Source organism: Vigna angularis, chromosome 5 (genome assembly GCF_016808095.1).
Source record: "Vigna angularis cultivar LongXiaoDou No.4 chromosome 5, ASM1680809v1, whole genome shotgun sequence".
NCBI classification, from domain to species: domain Eukaryota; kingdom Viridiplantae; phylum Streptophyta; class Magnoliopsida; order Fabales; family Fabaceae; genus Vigna; species Vigna angularis.
Window position 1 is genome coordinate 31063785 of NC_068974.1, and position 17797 is coordinate 31081581.

The window sequence follows — 17797 nt, forward strand, 5'->3', positions numbered from 1 at the left end:
TTGAACATGCAAAAGCAACTGGGTTATTACACTTCAATCACGAAGCTATGTCAAAGAAAATGGGTCACAGAAACACTCATAATTGTATTACTTTTAAAAACATATTTAAAATATGTTCATGGGTGTTTCCAAAAGTAGGTCAAGCAACAAAATTGATTTTAAGCTTACATCAATGGCCCTTTGTCTTTATATCAGTACCAAGTGGATTAGGTAAAACTAATACTTCAACATTGAAACATCATGTATAGCTAAAAGCTCAGCACAACCAACCAAAATCAATCTCACCTTTTCTGTGGGTCAAAGCATATGAAAGAATGCACATGACAATCCAGTGAAAACTTAATTACAGTTCTTGAGCTTGATGTTCACAAACATGGATACTGGGATTCATTTTCCATTCACAACGCTTGAGAGGTTCATTGACATATATATAATTCCACGATAAACAGCAGAAAACATCATGGACAAGAACAAACATATATTTCAATACTTTAACCTTGATAAATGACAAAGCCATGAGATCATGGATAAGATGCAAGCAAAGGAAGAGGAATGCATGTGGAGCTCCTCCAGACTAGAGAGTGCAATTTGAGTGTCTCCTTTGCCCTTTCTTTGGCCTTGAAACAACCCTCCACTTGAAGCACCAAGCACAACTTTGACACTGCTCCAAACAGCAGCATTTCATGAAGAACTCTTGGGGTGGCTGAATACCTACAAATGGAGGTCAAAATTTTCACCCCTCTATCACTTGCCACTTGTGAAACCCTCAGAATTTTCTTTGCCACAACAGCAATTCCAGCTCCATGGTTCACCAATTCAGCCCTTCCTTCTGCACAACCACATAGTTTGTCCAAAGCTATCAACATGAGTTCACATGCTCTCCTATCAGACACGTCAACAAGTAGCTCAACGATGACTAAAACTCCACCACTCTCAACTGCTTTGATCTTGTTCCTGCCCCATGAACACAACTCCACCAGAAGTTTCAAAGCTGCCTTTGAAGCCTCTCGTGAAATCTGATCCCTCAACACTCTAATTATCTCCAGAAACAGCTCTGTGGTGACATTGTTCAATTGGGTTGGACTAGCCACCTTAAGTGCTGACTTCAATAAAAAAATCGTATAACTTCGAGATTGGCACTTTCCAAGCTTCAAGACATGAAGCAAAGACTCAACAAACTGAATCCCTTCGTTGTTCATCAGGTTTTTAAGCTGAGATTCAGAAGGGTTTAGGTGAAACATGATTTTTATAGCTGCTTCACTCATACCGGTTGAATTTATCATCATGGTGGAAGCCAAGAAATCTATTGCCCCTGCAGACTCCAAACAGATTTTGTTACTTTCACTTTCAAGAGCAATATATTGAAGCCTACTAAGACACTTGAGCTGTTTTTCTGGGAACTTCTTTGCCTCTAAGAGAAGTTTGACAATCTCGGTTTGATCAATGGTTGGGTTTGGAGATGAAAAGGTTTCATGTCCAAGGCAGGCATTGTGGTCGCACCAAGCTTGGATCAAACGTCGGAGAGTGTGGTTTGGAGTAAGATCTGTGTGTGACAGTGATTGCCTAGTGACAGGGCAGGTTTTGTTGTTCTTGCATGAAAATAACCATCTCTCTATGTTTTGTCTGTCATATGTGATTCCTGTGCACACTGTCACGGGGTCTCTCATAAGCTGCAATGAAACTGGACAGAGGAAAAGAGCAGGAACCTCCATTTCATCTATTTTTGGTTGGATTGAACTGAGTTCTACCTAAAAAGAAATGACATGAAAGAAATAGTGTTAGCTTTGGTCTTCCTTTGAATTCTATTATGGAAGAGTCAGAGAAAGGAACAATAAATAAATGACAACCATAAATTAGCTACAAAATAAGATGAATACTATAAATATATTATATCAACTCTAAAGTATACGAATTCACATTTTAATATATTTTCAATTTTATGATTACAATTTCAACATATCACGTTATTTTTTATAACAAAATAATGTTGTTTGAGTTAAGGAAGATTATTTATAAACAAGGAAAAGATAAAAATAATTAATTAATGTAGTTATGTACTAAAAACTTAAGTTAAAAAATACCAACTAAATTAGAATAACGTATTTTTTATTGTTTATTATTATTAAAATTCGTGAAAATGCATAGATAATATATACATATATATTTTATGGTCCTATTTAGTGGAAATTGAGTAATTTTAGCACACAATATAGTGAAAGTATAAAAAGTGTGTTTGATAAATCAAGATTTTCGCTTCACTCCCCGTATGGAAACTAACTCAATATTTAAGACAATAATATGGAATAAACATAAATATACTTATTTAATATTTATTTTATCAATAGATGGAGTCACTGATATTAATATTATAATTAAAGTAAGTAGAAGTTCATAGCTAAAACTCATAAACCAATTTGGCACATCATAGACTTGAGACGAGTTAGATTAAAAAAATTATAAATTTTAATATGGTCCAAAATTAAATTTAGTTCACCAAGAATCTGATTTACGTGAGTGTTCGTGGTTAGTCACCAATTCATTATAAAAAAGTATTGAAAACAAACATCCTAACACTGTCGAACAACAACCAACATAATTTGAAAAAAAAAATGGATGGAAGATATACATGATCAACGAATCCTCTCCTTTCCATTTCTGATTCTTCCTAATTTCTTTATTCTTAAAATCAAAATCAAAATCAAAATCTCAATGCATTTAATATGATGTTTCTTTTTTTCATAATCATTTCACTAATTTGAAATTTAGATCAATTAGAAAAAAATTGATCAAAGGAAAAATAATAAAGCTAAAATACTATAATAAGTCCTTTTTACCTGTTTTAGTAACTCTAGTTTATACAAAATTTATTTTATAGTTATAGAGTAGACATTGCAAGAAAACAATATTTTTTTTATCATTTGATTAAATTTATTGTTAAATCTATTAACTTATTCTTTATCAACATTTAATAATATACGCAAGAGATTTTATCCAATAATAAAAATAATTAAAAGAATGCAAAAATATTGTATTAGCCTTTTTTTAATATATGTAGCATATGTGGTACATAAGGTAGGAATATCTTATACAAGTTGTTGTGAATGATAAGGTCAACACATGGAAATTAAAAGGAAGAGATGGTGATGGTGAAAGTTAAGAGCTTTAACGTGGGAGATAGCATATTAAATGATGAAATATAAAGACCTTCGTTTTTTCTTTATTACTATACCAGCTCCCGTTGCAAATTGCAATTGCAATTAAGCCCTATTTTGACTTCTGTTTAATTATTCTCTTTTCTTTTTTTTCAATTTTGAATGAAAATAAATTGGAGTTTGGTATTCTTTCATCTCTGCTTATTACTGCTCAGACCTCAATGCCTCCATTCCATCAATGCTTTCTTTCATTGTTTATGAATATATTTTTTACTTTGCTTTTATATACATTACATTTTTCTACACGTTTTCTTTTGTTACATTTTATTAAATTTTTATGCTGTATCAAATAAATATGAAAATTTTATGTGTATTAAAGTATTATTCTGTTTTAAATTTAAGATACCTTTTGAAGGAAAATTACATGGGCTGGGATGTTGTCCAGAAGGTAATACAATAATTTCTCAGGATATTTAATTAATCATGGGAAAAATATAAAAAAATAAAACAAATAAATGTGTGTGAAGTCCGAATAGCAACAAATTTAAGTCAAAGAGACGCAGATGTTAAAAAAAGAAAGAAAAAATAAATAAAGTGGGTTTGACTAAGGACTTTTCTATCTACAACAACACTTGGGTACCCGTGTCATGAGGAATTTGTATATTTCTTCTTTTATAATGTTTGTTATACTTAATAATTGGTATTAATATCTCCATTTATATTACACCCTCATAAAAGAATATAAATATTTTGAAATTTTTTTTATCAAAAGTGATGTTATTTTAATATATTTCCACTAATTATATTTTCTTTTTATCATGTTTTTTTACCCTCTTTATAATGTTTTATATTTGGCGTTAGTATCATTACAGTATTTTAAAATATTATTGTATCAACATATTAGTACTTCTTTTATAAGTATTATCTATATTTCGTTAGTATAGGTATCGCTAATTCTTATACATATTTTGAAGATGATTATATAATATAATATATATCACTTATTGTTATTAATATTTTTTTCTTAAACTACAAAATACTTCTTAATATTTACATCAATAAAATTTATTATCATTATTATTATTATTATTATTATTATTATTGAATTTTAAACATTTTTACAGCATTTTAATACTATTTATTTTTATAATATTTTAATACTGTTGTCAGAGTCCTTTAAATTACTTTTTCATTAGTGAGATCTAATTTTAGAGCCAATAATAGTTAGGGATTATTATATTTTTAGGAGATTTTTATTTTCAATTCGCATTTCAAAGTGTTTTTTTTGTGTGTATTTTTTGAAGTAAATACAATCCCGTTCTTTTTTCTTGTCTGTCAAAATATTTTAATATATCAATTTTTAATATACTTTTTAAAGTATTATAAATGATGACATTCTCGGACAACTTTATTAGTTTTTCATACATACCACTAGACTATAATTTTATTTTTTATTTTTATCAATCATATTATATTAGTTGTTAGTATTTATTTGTAAAAAGAGTTGAATCGGATCATTTTTTATTTTTCTTCAAAATAATTAAGTGTCAGTTTTTACAAATAAGATAAGAAATTAATATTTAGCGACTGATAATTTATTTTTATTTAAAAATTATCAACGTGTCAAAATAATTATATTATTTAATGAGTTTTGTCTGAAGAACTATTAGTATAAAATATTACTAGAAAATAAATACAATACTTTAGATGTTGATAAATTTCTAATTCCATGAGCCAATAAAAAAATATGGAAGAATTGGGGGATAAAACACGTTCGGCGGCGTGATGTTTTAGAAAAATGATGGAATGAAAAGATTACAACAATATTATGAATGTGAAGAAATTTAGACGATTTTAATTTAAAATACTTTTGAAGTTAAATCATAGTAATGTGACACAATTATAATTTAGAGTATTTTAAATTAAAATTATGTCTGATATGATTTTCATTAAATTTGAACCAAAATTATATTATCCTAACATATTTTCAGTTAAAAATATATTAAACCAAAGTTACGTTACATTAACAATACTTCAACTTAAAAATATGTTATACTAAAATTATATTACTTTAACATAAACTTTTTCTTAACAAAGTAATGTCATGAGTTATTTATACTCTTAATTTTTTCAAATATAAGTAATTTAAAAAAATTGAAGAATTAGGAGAGATAATAATTTGTATCCCAATTAAATGAAACGACTTTGTTTGATCTATTTTTCCTTAAAAAAACAAAATAAAATTATATATATATATATCTATATATTTACTATTTCTTCGATTTTGTTATTTTTCATTCCAAAATTGAGATAAGGGGTGCTCCTATGACGCGCTTTGATAGTTACAGGACACTGGAAACCGACAGTTAAAGTATGGTAAGAGATTAGAAACAGTCAAAAGTGCAACGAAAAATGGGAAAGCATTTAATGCATATGTGGCGCATTGCTGTCACTCAGAAATTCTCAAAACATCAAAAAACTGGATTGGACTTCACATACAGTTATAACTTTTTTATTTAAGAAAACTATTATGAACATACATTATCGTTTGTGGAAAAACTGAAGTTCCCAAGAATGTCTTTTCGTTTCATATTCTTTTATTATTTTTTTTATTTAATCTTTTATTTAAAGTTAAAAGAATGATTGATTCAGGTACTAGTATTCATTTTGTTTTTTTTTTTTAATTTTAGATATATGTATCAATAAAACCCTTTCAATAATACTGTTTTTTAAAATATTAATTATTGTAAAAATGTTTGTACAAGACATTCAATATTTGTATATATCTTAAATAAAGTTTTCAACTTTTAAGTAACAATATTTTTTTAATACTTCACTTTTAATTTTCATCTTCATAATAAGTTTAGAATTCTTTTTTACTTCACTGTTCAAGATGCATAAATAATTATTTGATACATTATACAATGATATTTAGGAGTTTTCTGTTAAGCCTATTATACTAATATTAACTTTTTAATCGGATGTTTTCTTCAAACATAAATTTGAAGTTACTAATATTATAATTTTTTTTTCAAATGATTAAAATATACTTTGCGACTAAGGTTAAGTGTTTTTGTCTAACAATTAAAAAAAATTGTTCTTATTGATTTTTTTAGTTGAGTAAGACAATCTCCATCAATTTTCTCCATGGACAAAACTCCAAGAGAAAATATCAATATGTATTAAATCTGATTGAAGCTTTATTTTTACAATTCAAGTTATCAATTCAACTATGACAAGTGTGTGTCCAAATATTACATAGTGTGTCTAAATCTGAATATCTCGGATGTTTGGCTTATACAATGTTGTCTTATTTCAAAATCAAATTAACTCATTTGTGTCATTTTATCAATTTACTTTTCAATACTATAACACAATTCATCGAGTTCTATGGATCCAGACTTAATTATTAGTTGCTTCTACAGGACCAATCGAGTGCACACAGCTTCAGGAAGATAATTCCTTACTTTCCTTTTCTCTTATTCGTTTGGTCTTGTCCTAGGTCTTATTATATGTTCATTTGTCTCAAACTGCTCAGATAGTACTTGTAAAAGGTACTTCAGATCTTAAGTCAGAATGCGGTCCAAACGCTTAGGTATTAAATGCAATAATTAATGTTATCAATTACCTTAGTTGGACCTTCTATTTATACAAATTATAACGGGCTTTTAATTACCATAGTATTAATTATGGCTCTGTCTCACACTAATCCTAATTACAAAGCTGATTTGTTCTAATATATGCATATGCTTTCGTGAAGATGGTGCGATTTTATTTGTCTCAGTAATTGTTCTGTTGAATCGGTTTGATTGCCCTATTTCAAGGTTAACACGACCGATCTACATTGAACTAACCAAACTTGTACCATACACAAGTCTTATAAGCTCGAGCGGTCGAGGATTGGCTACAATGAGATGAATGTTCTCTAGAAGTAATTTGGTAGTATTGCTAAGTATTAGAATTTTATCGGATGTATTTGAAAAGGTTATTGAGGGCTCGAAGAGTTGTGACGCCTCGTGTCACGTGCTATCAGCTTTGACGCAAGATATAAAGTGTAATGTGTTTTTAACCATTAGATGTGTCTAGGTTTAACGATCCAAATTACGCGACGGTTCTCGCATTTCATTTTCAGATTTCTTCCTACGAGATTCTACATGTATCAATTGATCTTCACATTTTTTCTTCTCTTAAGGTAAAAAAGTTTACTGTGGGTATTTCTTCTTCAAGAGAGTTCTCTGGTCGAAACGGTTAAGGGTATACCCCGTCGTCATCATCACCGCTTGGGTCATCATTAGGGAGCCAAGCATTAATCGAACAAATTGTTTCATCAGTTAACACCATCAAACATATTTGAATATTGTTGGCAATAAGGAACAAACATGAAGGGGTTTGCCCATAATGCAACCAGTGGGGTCAAAATTGATGTGCCGGTGGAGAGGGCTGAGTCGAACCTACCAGAGATTCTGGGTTACGGATGGGTGTCCCATGATGTTCATGAACATAACTTTCAGTACCCGTCGGGAAGTGTTCGGACGAGACATTTGTTCAAGGCGACACATTTGTTCCCTTAGTTGAGGGTATTTTTGGTATTGAGTTGAAACTCAGTAAAAAAGGTATCCTTTAATTTTATTTAATTCAGAAGAAATTGATAAAGGGTCTCTTGGCGGTCGACGCATGGGATGCTTTAGTCGAGCTAAGCGTCGACCGACCTTGCTTAGCAAGCGAATCGCTCTCGACAAAAACTAGTTTAAGGTTACCCGATTAGAGAAGGTTTTGAATGACTCATAGGCGAATATAGATGTCTCCCTTAAAGCCATTTCCATTTTGATCGCACACGGTTAAAAGACGCGAATGCTGCTCAAGCTAGTTTGGTGCAACTATCATCCATTACATCTCTCACCTTCTTTTCACTCTTTTCTTACTTTTACTTTCATTCATTATGTATTTTATCCCATTCATGGAGGGCTAAGTTTCTGGGGTTGGTTCCACTATAATTTCATTATGGATTTTGAGATTAGATTAAAATAATATTTTTATTCTTTCGATTATTATTTTAGGTTATTTTTTATATACATCTTTTATCTCTCTATCACATAAAAAGTAATGATTTTTACATCATAGCTATTAGTGAGGTGTTTTAATCTATATGCATGTTGATCATATGAGTCTAAATGTTTTTAATTTTGATTGTGAATATACTTTGATTAAAGTTAGGAATTTTCATATAATTGAATTGGTTTTTAGTATCAATTGAGAATGTACTTTGATTACTGATAAAAACTTTAAGAATAATCAGTGAAGAGTGTACTTTAATTAATTAACCCTTAACTTGATAATAGATATGATTAAACATAATGTGATTTAATTAAGAATGTACTTTTGTTAAATTTATTATGAATAATCTAAAAAAGTATTCTTTTATTTGAGAATATACTTTAAGATCGCCAACAAATTAATTAAGAAATTACTTTAATTAATTTAAAATAAAAATAATCAATTGAACCATAATTTATGGATAATCGATACTTAATTTTGAAAAAACATTACATTTAACTCTTTTACGGTAATCATTTTAAGGTCTTCTATTAATTTGATATTTTATTAAATTCATATATATCGATCTTTAATATTAGTTCTAATATGATAAATTTTTATTTTTATTTGTTAGCATTTGCATTTACATTGTGTTTTATTAATATTTTGTATAAGATTTCGCAAGAGTCAATTATTGAAAAACAATTTCGTATTTATTAAAATACAATTCAAAATTAACTTAATCATATCTAATTAGTTAACTGTTAATACTAAAGTTGTCTTAATTAAGTAGTAATAATTTAACAGTATAAACAACATATCAAATCTAATACTTAACTAACTTGTATATATTAGTGAAACTTTTCATTACATTTACTGTATTTATATTTCCAAAATTATTAGATATGATGAAGTAACCTTAAGAAAAACTTGGAAATTTTTAAATACTTTCTAAATCTACGTATTTTCATACATAAATTCGACATGCTCGTATTGATTCTTAAACTAATATTTTAAATGTAAACAGTCCAATTTTTCCTGTCATTAAAGACACAGTCTAAGACTTAATAACAATAGCTTTCTTCTTCATAAATGGTGACGGGCTGAGTATTTATGTGGCGTTAGGAACCATATCAACTTGAAGTTAGCGGTTTGGAAAGTAAACTTATGTCTATCACATGTATGGGGAGAGTCCAACTCATTAACCAAACGGAAAAATTGCTCAGAAACCGTGTATGGCCTGAAATATATGAATTACAAAGGTGTTTCATTCAACACAAAATTATCCTTTTTCTATTCAATTCATCATCTTCTATAACATAAAAATGAACCTGTTAAGTTTGTCCACTAACACTTGCCTAAAACTATTCTAAAACTATTATATAATTGCCTAATTTAACGAAATAATAGATTATTTGAATTATAACTTCATAATTATTAAATTTTATTAGTTGATTAAATTATAACAAACAAGTTTCATAATTAGTTTGAAAGGGACATTCTTATAAAAATATCAATTTTCAAAATATAGAACGTACGTGTGTTTAATACTTAAGGGTTTTATATAGCAATTATCTAAAACATATGTTGCCCCAATGCTGTAAAGCCCGATATGAAACTGGACCATAGGAATTTCTTCCTGCACACCCATAATTTCTGCCCGGACTCCCATAAATTTGGAATTCCAAATTTACTCTCTTGTATAGGATTTTCACTTTCGATTTTGGATTGGGTAATCCGAAGACGTATCCAGTGTTAACCATCAATATTTTTATGTTTCGGAATCTATATTTTGAAATATAAAATAAAATATATATATTCCGAATTACAACATTCATATTATATTTTATAATAAGGTAATATATTTGGATTAATTTAAAAGGCACTTTTTTATTTAAAATTGTATTCTGGGTTATACATTCTAAAAACTTAATCAATCTGGAATAAACATATACAACAATGACAACCAAAAATGTCACAAAAACTAATCTCTTCAACCAACATGGTAGAGCAACGAGTGTACAAGAGAGTTCTTGACAACGGCAAAGGATTTCGAAGTGGATCTGAAACATAAATTTAAGGAGAAATAGGGAAAATAAGATGCACAACTGGTGTAGGACGAAGAAGAAGATGAAGTGGAAACTATAAGGACAACCTAATCATTTTATACACGGGATCCAGATTGAAATTGTGGGGAATTTTGACCGCAGTCTATGGTTCAATGTTGTAATCCAAGACTCATCTATAAATAATACAAATCTATGGAACATAACAGGCAATTTTTTACACATGTCACAACCACAAAAATTTTAGGTTTAATAATTTCAGTTGTATCTATTTTTAGTTGAAAGTTTCATATCACTTCCTCAATTTTTGTCTCAATTAAATTTCTACTTTAAAAAAATTGAAGCAATGAGATCCTTTTCGTTAATATATTACTAACACATTTAAATATTTTTAATTATTTTTATTTTATTTTTTATATATATTTTTTTAAAGATGAAAATTTTTTATGTGTCAAACTGACATTGTGTCACGTGCCTATGACATGATAGTGGCAGTGTCACATGTCACTATCATTCCATTCATCTCAATTTGGTCATGTATTTTTATTTTGTAGGTCAATTTTGTCTTATTTTCTTTTAAAATTAAACTATTTTGTTCATTTCCAAATTAAAACGAAATTTAGTTTGTATATAAATGTTATACAAATATTTTTATTAAAATTCATATTTTTGTTAAATATTTTTAACAAGATTAAGTTTATTTATATTTTACATTGAGTTAATTGTATTAATGTGAATTATGTTTTTAAAATATGCCTATGAGAGTTAAAAAAACAGTAACGTGACATGCTGGTGTGAATTTTTCAAATTATGTGATTCAACGACATAAAATTTCAATTTTCTAAAATAAAATATTGGAGAAAATTCCGTAGAAATCATAATTAAACGTTGTTTGTGCTACTTCTTTTTTTTCTTCCATACTCTTCCACACTCTTTCACATTTTATTTCAACTCTTACTTTTACCAATCAAATCATTTTAACTCTTATAGGTATATTTAAAGAACAGAATTAACATTTATATAATTAACTATATATAAATATAAATAAACTTAATCTTATTAAAAATATAATAAAAATATCAATTTTAGTAAAATTATTTGTATAACATTTGTATACAAATTAAATTTTGTTTTAATTTGGGGAGGGAATTTTTTTTTTTAATTTTAAAAAAATTAGCATTAAATTGAAACAAAATAAAAAAATACAAAGACTAAATTGAAACAAATGCAATTACATATATCATGGTAGTGACAAGTGACATTAGCATTACCACATCACACTGTAATTGTCATGTAACACAATGTGAGTTTAACACGTGACAATTTTGTTTATAACAATAAAAATAAAAATATTTAACAAAATAAAAAAATCACGAATTGACACATGATACCCTACTTAACGATGTTAGTATTGTATTAAAGGAAATGACCTAATTACTTTAATTTTTCAAAAATAAGAACCCAATTGAGATAAAAAAATAATTTAGGGACCAATATGCAACTTTCAATTTCAACCAAAAATGGAGACTGCAGGAATGATTAAACCTAAAACTTAATTAAAAAAGGGAAAGAAATATAAGTAGTTTAGTACCTTTTAATTTGAAATTTAAACACCAATAAATAGATGACTCCTTCTTATTATATTCTTTTTATTTTCCTACAAACAACCTTTTCTCATTTCTTGCTAAACCCTGCCGTTTCAAATCATATTTCTCTCACTTTTATCCTCTTATAACATTCAGAAGACAATTTTCTCCATTCCTCTCTCTCATTTCCCTAGTTTTCTTTGATAGTCTATCTCTTAGTATTAGTTTCTCGCTTTGTTGATGTCTCTCTTGGTCTCACTCTCTCTCATTTTAGGTCTCATTCCTCACTATCAAAGGCTACCTTTTCTACTATCTTCCCCCATTATTCTAGGTACTACAACCCTAGATATCAATACATATTTTATTTTCTTTTGTGTGTATAGTTTTATTTAATGTTGTTTTTGTTTAGATCTATTTTTAGTACAAATGGAAACCTGAGAATGATGCAGAGATCTAAGAAGTTGTTGAAAGAGAAGAAATGAGAAAGGAGAGGAAGATGCAATGAACACCAAAGAATGGTAACTATGAAGGAATCAAGATTTATGTTTTTTTTAGGTAGATGACATTTTTTTTTATCCAAGTGTTTTTTAAGGTAGATGACATTTTTTTTTATCCAAGTGTTCTTTATGTTTTTTTTTTAGATATAAATGTTTTTCTGAGTCTTCTTTTAATACAAAGGTTATGTGATGTCTTCTTCTAAATGTTCTTTGGGAAAGATGATTATCTGAATATTAATAGATTAGGGTTTCAAATCGTATCAATGTTCCTATTTTTGGTGTAAGATATAAATAGTTGAGTGTTTGGTTGATCAGTCTTTGAAATTTTATTTAACTTTATTGTTTTTTATATGTTTTTTTTTCATTCTTTTTTCAAATTTGTTATTGATTTGGCCAAACTCTTCTTCACCCACTAGTGTTTAGTCTTGAATAAAGGGGTAGGGGCATTGCAATCTCCAATTGATCCACTCATGTTTTGCAGGCACATTTTTCTCATTTTTTTTGGCTATTCATATTCTTTATTTAATCCTTAATTTCATTTTCTTGGTACTCGAAAAGTGCCTAAAATAATTTAATTTTGATGTCAATTTGGCCTTTATCTTGTTTTGATTATGTTAAATATTTGTCGAAATCATCCTGATTTGTTTTGCAGATGTTGATGACAATAGAGTCAATGGAAAAAAAATCAAGAAAATGAAGGAATTCTAAGCAATTGCAAAACTAACTTTGGCGCGACTGAAGTGAGAATCTTGAGGCTTGAGCCACACTAAAAAACTCACCTTTGAGGGAAACCTCAAGCATTGAACCTGAGGCTAAGCCGCGAAGACTCTTTCTCAAAGAAGTTATCTTAGGGACTAGAACACTAAAAGCATAAGGCTTGAGCCACAAAGGAACCCACCTTAGAAGGAAACCTTTGTAGCTGAATCCACGCTTTCACCGTTAAAGTCACACATTTGCTCCTCTATTTTGAGAGACTTCACACATATCTTAGAGAGAGACTTTTAGAGAGTTTCTCATACACTTTCCTCTATACTTTAAAGAATATTATTAGAGGTTGAGGAGATGATGTCTTTTCTTTGTATGAATTTTGTCTATCCATTATGAGGAGCTAATTCTCCTAAAGTGTTTAAGAAGGATGTAACCCTTTGAAACTCTCTTGTAATTGATACTATTTTATTAATGAAAGTATGGTTTTATTTACATGTTTATGAATCAATTTGTACTTGTTGTTGGATAAATTGATCACTCATCTTATTTCACTAGCTTGGGATTGAGTGGAAATTAGTTCCAATTTGTGGTCCAACTGATTCTCCTCATACTTTTAGATGCATGGAATAAATATAAGGCTCTAGCTGGTTATAGAGTCCTGATTTTAATACATGTGATCCATTCAAGTATTCACTATAAAATCGTATTGAAGTTTGGTAATCTTAGATTCTAGGTGTCATAAATGGATCTTGAATTACATTCAAAGAGAATTATCAGAACATGATTGACATCTTTATAACTAGTGATTGAAAAATAGGACAAATTGGTGAAATCTAGCTTCAACATGTTTTTATCATCTTGAAGTCAATCTTTTTCAACTCCAAACTGTTTTACAATGCATTTTACTACTAAAATGGTTATGTTTTCATAAATTAATCCTATTTTATACTTTATATACAATCCTTTTATTGTTTTATTCACAGTCAAGCTAGTTAGAACGTTGTATTTTCTATCAAATCCTTGTTGATGCAACATTTGTTATACATATACTATAAACTATCCAATATACTTGTTAAAAAAGTTTGATTGCTTTGTAGCATCAAACAATACCATCTTCTTCAATTCCTTCATTTCTTTGTATGTTTTGGTAAAATACATTTAAGTATTTAATTTAATTCATTAGTAACAAAAGACACAAATGACGATATTAAACTAAGGGATTAATATGAAGACATGTTGTTGCATCAATATTATTAGTGAAAGTTTTTCTTAGACTAAGTGTCGTGGATTTTTCTTTTTATTTTTATTATTGTTTGATAACCTTTTGCAATTATACCAAATCGTTCCTAGTAAAGAGTAAGTTCAGAGCATCGTTCTCCCAAGGGAATTGAGTTACGCTATTTAATTAAAATTATTTACCAAAGTCAATTTAATAACAATGAAAATTTGATTCATGTAAACTAAACCTAATGAAATTAACAAAATATTAAAATTTGAATTTAAAGTTGAGTGTAAGCTTCGTTGGAATTCAGTTCATGACTACATCACAATCACTTTATGAGCAATAAAATCTGTGTTCAAAAATTAACATCACTATATATTGGTTTAATCCCTTAAAACAAGTTCTAAACATTTATGTTCAATTATTAATTCCTTAAGTAATTAAACATAACCCTTGCATTAAAATCTGATATTTATAAATGACCAAAAGAATTGAGACTATTCCTAACATTGTTCCTTTTGGTTGCTTTTCTTACGTTCATACTCAATTTAATATATCATACTCTCGTATAATGACAAGTAAAACAAGAAAAACATATGTCAGTCATACTCTCGTATATTGAACAAGAAGATTACATCAAATGTCAGTCATTACATTCAATTCCAACGAAAGAAAGAATTAGTTACTCCTAGTCATCTAGAACGTACACAGTTTTGCAATCCCTTGCATACAATGTTGTCTAAATGCCTTGAAGTAATCTCCTGATCGTCACCTGAAATTCTCCAGTAATTTTTGTGCTATGTATTGTCAGGAGTTACTTTCTTTGCTTTTGTCTCATCTTTTAAAACCAACTTCATTTAATTAATTTGCTCAATGCACAATTATGCATGTGCTAAGCGAAAAACCTCAACTGCAAACCTCAAACTGCCACCATTCGCTAAGCGCATAGTGCTGATGCGCTAGGCGAAAATCTTCATTTTGGCTTAGCGACTGATGGCGTGCGCTTAGCGAGACAGTGCAGTCAACACTCTAAATAATGTAGAATTTCCTATACAAATTATTACACAACTTTCTTACTTCTAATTAAAACTTTTCAATGAGAAAACACAAGAATAATTACAACTTTAAACTCATTTATAAATATGAAAACAAGTATACACTTATCATTGATTGTTTTTTTTTCTATTTACCTATTTTATTGTTTTACATATTATTTATATCATTTATAAAGAGAAGAATTAACATGGATTTTACTTTCACTTATTATTTTTATTATTTTGTAATATATATATATATATAATTATAAATTTGAAATTAGAACGAATCAAATAAAAAAAATGAAAAGGAAGTCAGCACAATATTAATAAAATAATGACATATATTTATTTGGACTTGTACATAATATGACGGTTGTTTCTAGTTTATACTGGAACTGTAGTAAAAACAATTATAACTAGGCAACACGTATGACAAAAGTATAAGAACAAATCAACAAAGATGTATTCTATTCGATGAGTATTTGACTATGAAGGTAATCATGATTTTTGAACCGTTATTTTATTTTATGTCATTTTCTCATTATTTTTAATCAAAATTTTTTATAAGAATCCAAATTATCTTTCTTCGACTTTGTTAAAAAATACATTTTAATTTAATGAAACTGATTTATAGAATAAGATTTATATATTCTTAAGTTCAATATCCGTTTGTTATTTGAATTTTTATCTAAAATCTTTAATCTATAGCTCATGCATAAATGATGGCAAGAACTTTTTCCTCCAAAGATAAACTTCTATTTAGCAATCGTCTATATGATTATTATTTGGCCATGAAAAATAGGGCAACATGATGCGATGTTAGGTTAGAAATTGGAGACTAATTGTTTTTATCAATAGTTTGCGGACTTTATCCCTCCACAAAATACAAAAATATTGACCTTTTAAAAAAAAAATGGAAGGGTTGAAATTCATTAATTATTTATCGAGTTTCATACGATATTTTTTAAGTTTTTGATTGAAAAGTTAGAAGATGTATACCGTTAAGTCTACACCTACATCTATATCTTCATCTTCTTCTACGTAGAGGAAAGACCACTGGAACAGAATAATATATATATATATATATATATATATATATATATATATATATATATATATATATTGATAGATACACTTGCACCACCATACCCATATTTTTTTAATTAATCTTCGCCCATTCCAATAATTTCCGTCACATTAATTAAATCTGAGAAGTTCAATAATCTCAACTGGTATGGAAGTTTATAAAAAGATATTAAGAGGTCAAGAAATCTGATAAGTTCAATAGTTTCTACTTATATGGAAGTTTCTACTCATGTAGATGGATTTTTCTTTTAAGGGTTCTTGAAAGTTATTTATTTCATTAGTAAATAGATTTGGAAATATTAATTTATGGTATTACTAATATATATTATCTTAATGGATGGTTCAGGTTGAAATCATTATTGTTTACCATTATTTAACCTGTATTTTCCAATATATATATATATATATATATATATATATATATATATATATATCATAGGTGCAAAAGGGTTTCTAGAATACAATTCAACAAAGAGAAAAATGAATTCAAATAATATTAGAGGTGGTCTTTTCCACTTGTTAGAATTTATTATTTTATTTCGTTAAATGTTCCTTCTCATAGATGTTTCTCACATTAAGTTGGAATCAGATGTATGACCTCTACAAGGTTTGAAATGTTGATAAATTTAGTAGCAAAAGTAATTTCAGCTTGTGATGGAGAAGATGTTCGTTTCATGCATAAAAAATGTGAAATCGCAGTAGAGTGAAAAATCTAACATTCGAATGGAAAATAGTTGAAAAACCATGCAGTTTAAAAAGATAATTCCTTTGAGAAAAGACTGCTACTAATAATATGCTTTGGAAAGTTTCAAAGTTGATACATGAGACATATTGAAAAAAGAAAATATCATTTGTAAGCAAATGCTTTATATAATTAATAATAGAGAATATAAAAAAAATTAGATAGAAATATGGATATTTTAATTTTATAAAATCCTTTTGCAATTAAATTTTCTTAATTAGCCTGATGGCTAAATCTTTTAAAAGAAGTAGTAAGTATCAAGCTTGAATTTAGCACCTCTATTTCTAAAATATAAAGTTATCCTTGTGTCAAAAAAAAACTCTCAATTATTAACTTCTATATAATAGAAATTAAAATAATCTCCTAATTGGTTATAATTAACCCAAGAATTTTGTAGATTTACTTTGTTACAATATGTAATATTGTTCATTATAGTTGGGTTACATATAATAATAAGTTTATATATATATATATATATATATATATATATATATATATATATATATATATATAAAAGTAAAGTGAAGAATATAACTAATCTATAGATTTTAGGTTAGAGGTGTTAAAAATATTTATTATAATTTTTAAAAAAGATAAATAAATTATCTTGTGGTTAGTCATGCTTGCTTTTATGAATTATTAATTTTGTAGATAAATATATTTTATG

General features: G+C 27.9%; 1 protein-coding gene across 1 annotated transcript; it reads right to left on the bottom strand.

The window, feature by feature from the left end:
• Window positions 1-243: 243 nt before the first annotated feature.
• Window positions 244-1788, bottom strand: LOC108340160 (E3 ubiquitin-protein ligase PUB23). Its single transcript, XM_017577378.2, has one exon. The coding sequence runs from the start codon at window positions 1710-1712 to the stop codon at window positions 522-524; it is 1191 nt and encodes a 396-aa protein (XP_017432867.1). The 5' UTR covers window positions 1713-1788; the 3' UTR covers window positions 244-521.
• Between the last annotated feature and the right edge of the window lie 16009 nt (window positions 1789-17797).

Excerpts from the sequence above, each read along its gene's own strand:
- LOC108340160 (XM_017577378.2), bottom strand. The coding sequence starts at position 1,712 with ATGGAGGTTCCTGCTCTTTTCCTCTGTCCAGTTTCATTGCAGCTTATG.